General features: G+C 39.9%; 1 protein-coding gene across 1 annotated transcript; it reads left to right on the top strand.

The window, feature by feature from the left end:
• Positions 1-483: 483 nt before the first annotated feature.
• SFRP5 (secreted frizzled related protein 5) lies at positions 484-6,702 on the top strand. Its single transcript, XM_026701225.2, has 3 exons — positions 484-1,231; positions 4,384-4,461; positions 6,310-6,702. The coding sequence occupies exons 1-3, from the start codon at positions 715-717 to the stop codon at positions 6,651-6,653; spliced, it is 939 nt and encodes a 312-aa protein (XP_026557010.1). The 5' UTR covers positions 484-714; the 3' UTR covers positions 6,654-6,702.
• The last annotated feature ends 188 nt before the right edge of the window (positions 6,703-6,890 follow it).

The following is a 6,890-nucleotide window of genomic DNA, read 5'->3' as shown; positions in this document are numbered from 1 at the left end:
CTAAACATTTGTCTCAATACATTAGAGAGACTGCTAATCAAAACAGGCGGGGCTTATCGGGACTAACATACTTTGCACCTGAAATACGAGGGGAGAATAAAAGCCACTTTATACTAATCTGCTCATTTTTAATGCACTCCAGAAATGAAGCCTGGAGACAGAAAATCTGCTGCCTAACGTTAGTTGCTTTGTAGCGTTTCAGGGCAATGGCAGCTGGAGCCTGATGCAATGTATCGTATGGAAAAGAGCAAGATTGTTGTGAAAGGCATATGAACAACCCAGATGGTCCAGAGCAGGGAAGAAGGAGGAGGAGGAAAGAAGGAGGGTGGAGGAGCAGCCCAGAGTTAGAGGTGGGGACATCATCGTGGCTGGCACCCTAGTCAGACTTGGGAGGAGGGAAGCTTGCTAGTGAAGATTGGCTGCTGGCGACCCCCAAGAGGCTCCTTTGCAAACTTAGAAGGGGTGGTGCTAAATAGCCTGGAGCGGAGGCTTTATGTGAATTCAGCTCCTTCCATCCCACTGGTAGTGACAAATATAAAGAGCCACTTGGAGAGAAGAGATTTGCTTTCCTGGGCATAGGTATCTGGTTTCTATAGCAGGTACTGGCAGCTCAATTTGGCTGGGATTAGAACAGAGAAGTAAAGTTAGTTGCCAGTGGCACCTGCAGCAACTCACTTGCCTCTTTTCCAGCAGAAACAGCGTAATCTCTGGACCATGATCTTTCGGTGGAATGTCCTGGATGGAGTGCTACTGGTTCTGGTGCAGGGCTGGGTGCAGTCCATGAGTCAGGAGTATGATTACTACAGCTGGCCTTCAGATAACTTTCAGCATGGACGCTTCTATACCAAGCAATCACAGTGTGTGGACATCCCAGCTGATCTGCAGCTCTGCCACAACGTGGGTTACAAACGCATGCGCTTACCTAATCTGCTGGAGCATGAATCTATGCCTGAGGTCAAGCAACAAGCCAGCAGCTGGGTACCTCTCCTAGCCAAGAGATGCCACTCAGACACACAAGTTTTCCTCTGCTCTCTATTTACACCTGTCTGCCTGGACCAGCCCATCTATCCATGCCGTTCTTTATGTGAAGTTGTGCGTGATTCATGTGCACCTGTCATGGAATCCTATGGCTTCCCCTGGCCTGATATGCTCAACTGCAACAAATTTCCCTTTGACAACGACCTCTGTATCACAGTGCAGTTTGGAAACAACCAAGTTACTCAGCCATCAGGTAATAGCATGGAGGGCATGGGAGGTGGAGGAGGGAAATTAATAAATCTATTTCTTATACAATTCCTATAGAACCCCACTTTACAATACTCCTTGGACTTTGGTTACTAGAAACAAATCTTATGCATGCTTCTGTCTAGATTAGTGTTTCCTGGGGTCAGTACTTCCAGATGGGCTGGTTTTGACTTTTTTCAGTACTGTTCAACCGTTAGAAATCCAACTCCCAGAATAGTTAAGATTGAGAAACACTATGTACTGTTCAGTACTTCTAATGGTTGTTAAATGAATTGTTTTCAAGGACTACCTGTACTAGAATTCTCAGCAGTCACCATGCTGGCCTGAAAGTCAATACACTTAGAAGTTGTCTTAGATTGGAAAACACTAGTCTGGACTCTTGCCCTCTTATCTTTTACAAGTTCTCCATATTAAGCAAATTGTACAGACATTTGCCACACAACCCTGTATCCATATCAATGTTTTTTACTCTGTATTATAAGAGCAGGACATTACCATCTGCTTCATTACAAAAGCAGTAGCATTCATACAGGATGAAACGTCCAACATAATGTGACTTTTTCTCTAGTATAGAAGCATACTAGAGAAAAAGTCACATTATGTTGGACGTTTCATCATGTATAAAGGTGCAAGCTTCTTCACATAATAAACCTGAAGGAGCTCATCCTCTCAAGCATGCAATAGGGGAGAGGTGGATACACAGAGATTTTAGAACTAAAACCAACAAATGTTTGCCCACACCCAGGCATGCACATCTGCTATCTACAAGCAGTTGTTTGCAAATTCTTTGGCACAGCAGCCAGCTGGAGGCACGGTTTGATCAAAAGAGAACCCAGGCTAATTTCAGAAGTATTCCGATCATAGAGCAAGCTGGAAAAAGAACAGACACTCTTTTTTTTTCCTCACCTGGTCTTGGTGAGCACCAAATCTGGACCTGGTAAGAACCAGTCTACATCTGGAATCTGGGAAGTATTATTTTCCACAAAAAGGCTTGTGAATGTAATCAAAAGTACTTATGGAGCTGAGAGCTGAAGAAGCTTCTTGGATGAGAAGTGAAATGTTTTTTTTTAAAACCCAGAAAGTCCAGTTGCCTGTTGAAAAAGCACCTTTGGGACAACCATGATCTGGATGATGAGAATCTCCATAGACAGATATGGAGGCAAAACATATAGACGAGTTTATTTCCACAACCCTGGCCTTAGAGCCAAACTCCAGTACATAGTGTTTCTCAATCTTGACTATTCTGGGAGTTGAAGTCCACATCTCTACAAGTTGCCAAGGCTGAAAAATACTGCCAGCACAGCTTTTAGCTCCAGGTCCTTTCATTTCAGAATTGCTCTGCTGTACAACCTGTGCCTGATCCCTAAGACAGCCAGAAATGATTCAGAGTGCTTCCATCAACAAACTTTTATTTTCCCTCTTTCATTTTTTTTAATAGCAAGAGAAAAAAAAACCCAGCAGGAAAATAGAGGAATATTAAAATGGATGATTTTGAAACACCAGCACTAATCTGTCTGTCTCTCGTGTACATACACCAGTCCTGTTAATAACTAAACCTTGACACTGGGTACAAAAGTTACAGGGGTGTGTTCTTTGTCTAAGACAAGTCTGAAGCAGATTCTGCATGAGCTCCCCTCCCCCACTTACCCCAGTCCCCATCAGCTGTGTCCTGTAAACAAGATGGCAAAAAAAAAAATTCTCTGGCTTGAATAGGAACAGACTCAAAATCATTGCCTGCAAAAATTAAGTTTCCCTAGATATACTGCCTGTCTTTTCATTTTCTGTCTCTTATATCCACAAGATACCACAGCCATTCAGGAATGTTTGAGTAAACTCCTACACCCCAATTCACTCTAAGGACACTAACCCCAATCAGTCAGGTAGAATTTTAATAATCATCCACAAAAGCAACTGCCCCCCTTGCCTATTTTGTGGTGGCTGAAGGATGTCTTTATTTGAACAGACAGGAACTCATAGAGCACCAAGGATTCCACAACGTCACTCTTCCCAGTTGGAATGAGGTATAAGTGCTGCCAGTATAGGGGGGATTTGGCCCAAATCCAAAATTTCTCATGGAAACTTAATATGAAATTTATTTGGAGATCATATCCACTGACTCCCATCCCATTGGATACTTAGGAACAGCTAATAATGCCTTCTAATGGGGTTTCTCTCTGCATGCTTCAAAAGGGCAGTACAGATTTTATTCTGTCCTTTCTATCATTTTTGGTCAATTACTTGATTAAGTATAATGTTTGGCAAAGAGCTCCTTGCTAGTAAAGTTCTTTACATGCCCGTGTAGAAAGCAAGTCATGTTTGGTGTTTGATGCCGAGTCCAGAAAGTAACAAAAAGGCTAAAGAAATAATCATGCAATGTATTTTACATATCCAGGATATATCTTTAATTCAAACTCACAGTATGGGTCCAACTTTAATTATGTCTTTATCTGAATTAAAAAGAAAGTTGTCACATTTCTTGTATTTTAATACTCATATAACAGTAAGAGCCTTAGCCTCTCCAGTTTAATAAATTGGAAGAAAACTAGACCTACTTGGTTTTTTTTGTGGGGAAAAAAATTCTTTGCCCTTTATTGCCTTTTTTTCTCACTTTCCTCTTTCCCTTTCTTTAAATGCATACTAATGTAGTAATTGTGCAGATCTTCATGGATGTTGATAGAATTCAATCCCCATGTAGGATCCAGAGTAACCGCTAGAGAACAATGCTCTAATAATGCATCCCATTAAGAGATACGTTCGTGAACATGTTTCCCTTTCCTGCTGTCTTGGTCTCACTTGACCATTGCGTAGAATGCTGGGGGCTGCAGTGGAAAGGTATGGGAGAGGCAGGTAAAAATTAAATTTGATTAAACTTATATTTCATATAAACATGATTATTCCACATCTATTTAATCATCCCCATTAACATGTTAAAAAAATATAGATCAGTAACTATACTGAAATGGTTTTTTATTTGTTCAAGATATTTCAGGATAATTAAAAAGTTCATAACAAGGCAAGGAAATTAGGAAATCACTTGAAATCAATTGCCTATGAAAACAGACAGGAATATATATATATGGCACAATGCTAAATATGCCCGATTTTTCTAAGCTCACATTCATTTTTTCCATCTTACAGTGTCAAAGATTTGCACCCAGTGCGAGATGGAACACAAAGCGGATGGCATCATGGAGCAGATGTGTTCCAGTGACTTTGGTAAATCATACACACAAAACAACAGCAGAGATCTGGGATAAGCAGCTGTTGGGAATATGTTAAATATTTATTATTCTTACTTCCTTTTCCCTGCTTGAACTCCACCTATTTTCAATCAGATCCTTCAGCAGCTTCCAGGTTGTTTCTGGGATCAAATCAGTGTGATTTTTTTTTTGACTCACAGTAGCCCTAAATTATGACTCCAAGAAAAAATCTTTGTCACTCTGAACCCATCTCATCTCTCAATAGATTAAATTAGGATATTTTCTCACATTTCTAAGCAGTCTTGTCATTTAGGACTGCCAGAGTTATATCTTTCCAAACCCTTGAATATTCTTACATTTTAAAAACAAAGTTTTAATAACAACCTGATCAGAATTCATTTTTTGAAGACAATCTCCAGGCACTAATAATAAGGAATAGTGTTATATTTCCCTATAATTATTAAAGAATTTCCAGTACTTTTTATTTTTTTCTTTTGTTAATTTTGTAGTGCTTCATTTAAAAGGGTGTACCATTTATTTGTTGCCTTGAATAGTCCTTGTAGAAAAGCCAAGGTATACATTTTAAAAATAATCATTATAAAATATTTATGTAGTTATAGTTCAGTTCTTCAAAAGATCAGATCAACCAGATACTTAGAGTAATCAGTGTAAGCAAACAGAAGACTGAAAATAGCCGTGCTTAAATATGGCAGATTTTCCTTGTCAAGGATCTACTGTATAGGAGACAAGATGATACCAGCAGCAGAAGAGTTTACTCTGATGCAGAATACAATACGTTTCACATTCATTTTCACATCCTCAGAGAAGCTAGACCTACCCAGACAAAGGCAGCTGCTTCATGAGGGCAATTGTGTGCCATAAAAGGAAAGCAAGTTACCACAGGCGAGGTTGGAGATAGAGATGGGCTTGCAGGGTATTCTACTTCAGGTGTCACATTTAAGGTTGTCAATCTTGAATTCTACTTCATTTGATTCAGAGATGAGCACCAGTTATGTTTCCCCCAAACTGAAATGGCTTTTTTAAATATTTCCCTTCAAAAACACAATTTATAGCATTACCTTATTTTTCCCCCCAGGGTTTTCCCCAAAAGTTGTCATAAATCAATACCTAACCTTCCTTTATTTCCAGGTTGCACATAGTAACAAGCTCCTCTCAAGGTAGCACATTTCCCCCCACATAACTAAATTCAAATTTGCTCATTCATTTTGGATGATCCAGTTCTTGTGCCTTTTGGAACGTCCATTCATATGTGGTATTCTATAAGAAACAACCTGTGCTAAGTCACCCAAAGAACTCCCTCACATGGGAAAATCAAGATGGAATTGGTGGTATATCACTATAACTGCAGTAATTCCCATAAATGCTATATCTGCATTTAATGCTGTTGTGCTCTATAAAGTTTTCAATGATAAAAAACCCCTGAATTCATACTGTTAAAAAAAAAAGGATGATCTGTACCTTTTCCAGATACGCTCACTACTGAAACAATAATGGACTTCAGGGATGACCAATGTGACATAGCTAAAAATCTGGTAGCTGGGCTTTGAAACAAATACACATCTGTCATGTGCAAAAAAGTAGCCAGTAGGATAATGTGGCAAGGGCTGAGTAAATCACTCCCATTTATTCTGCAGCTTCAGCTTACCCGCCATCTATCTTTGGTCTTCCTCTGCCAACATTTTAAAAGTCAATTCTGAACCTTAAAATCAAAGGGACTATACTCATCAACACCATACTTTGCATATTTACAATTCTATCTACTTCTCTACTTCTTCTTTCACTGACTTCCCTCCTTAATTTGTAATGTCTTAAGGCAATTTATGATCTATCCTCTCTTCCACAGTGGTGAAGATGCGCATCAAGGAGATCAAAAAGGAAAACGGGGAGAGGCGATTAGTGGCCACTCAAAAGAAAAAAAAACTGCTCAAAGTGGGGCCACTGAAACGCAAGGACACCAAAAAGCTGGTACTGTATATGAAGAATGCAGGCACATGTCCTTGCCCTCAGCTTGATGATCTCAGTGGCAGCTTTCTGGTCATGGGCCGAAAAGTGGGTGGGAGACTGTTAGTCTTGGCCATTTATCGCTGGGAGAAGAAGAACAAGGAAATGAAATTTGCCGTTAAGTTCATGTTCTCTTATCCATGTTCCTTGCACTATCCATTATTTTATGGATCAGACCCCCACTGAATCCCCCCCCCCCATATAAATATCCTTTTTCTGTGGGCAGGCTGACATCAAGATACAAGCTGGTAGAGCCCATTTTTCTGAGGATTCTGTTTTCCATCGGATAATTGGGTTTGATTAAAAATATTCGGAGGAATCCTGCACGTTGTTGATACTCATATGACTTCAGAGATCTTACAGAAATACTTCCTTATCCTCGATATACCATCAGCTGCCAAATAAAAAAAGCCTTTGTGGCTT

Source organism: Pseudonaja textilis, chromosome 4, assembly GCF_049901715.1.
Source record: "Pseudonaja textilis isolate UNSWEBS1 chromosome 4, rPseTex1.2, whole genome shotgun sequence".
NCBI classification, from domain to species: Eukaryota; Metazoa; Chordata; class Lepidosauria; order Squamata; family Elapidae; genus Pseudonaja; species Pseudonaja textilis.
Note: the sequence above shows the minus strand (reverse complement) of the source record. Positions and strands in the feature narration are given on the sequence as shown.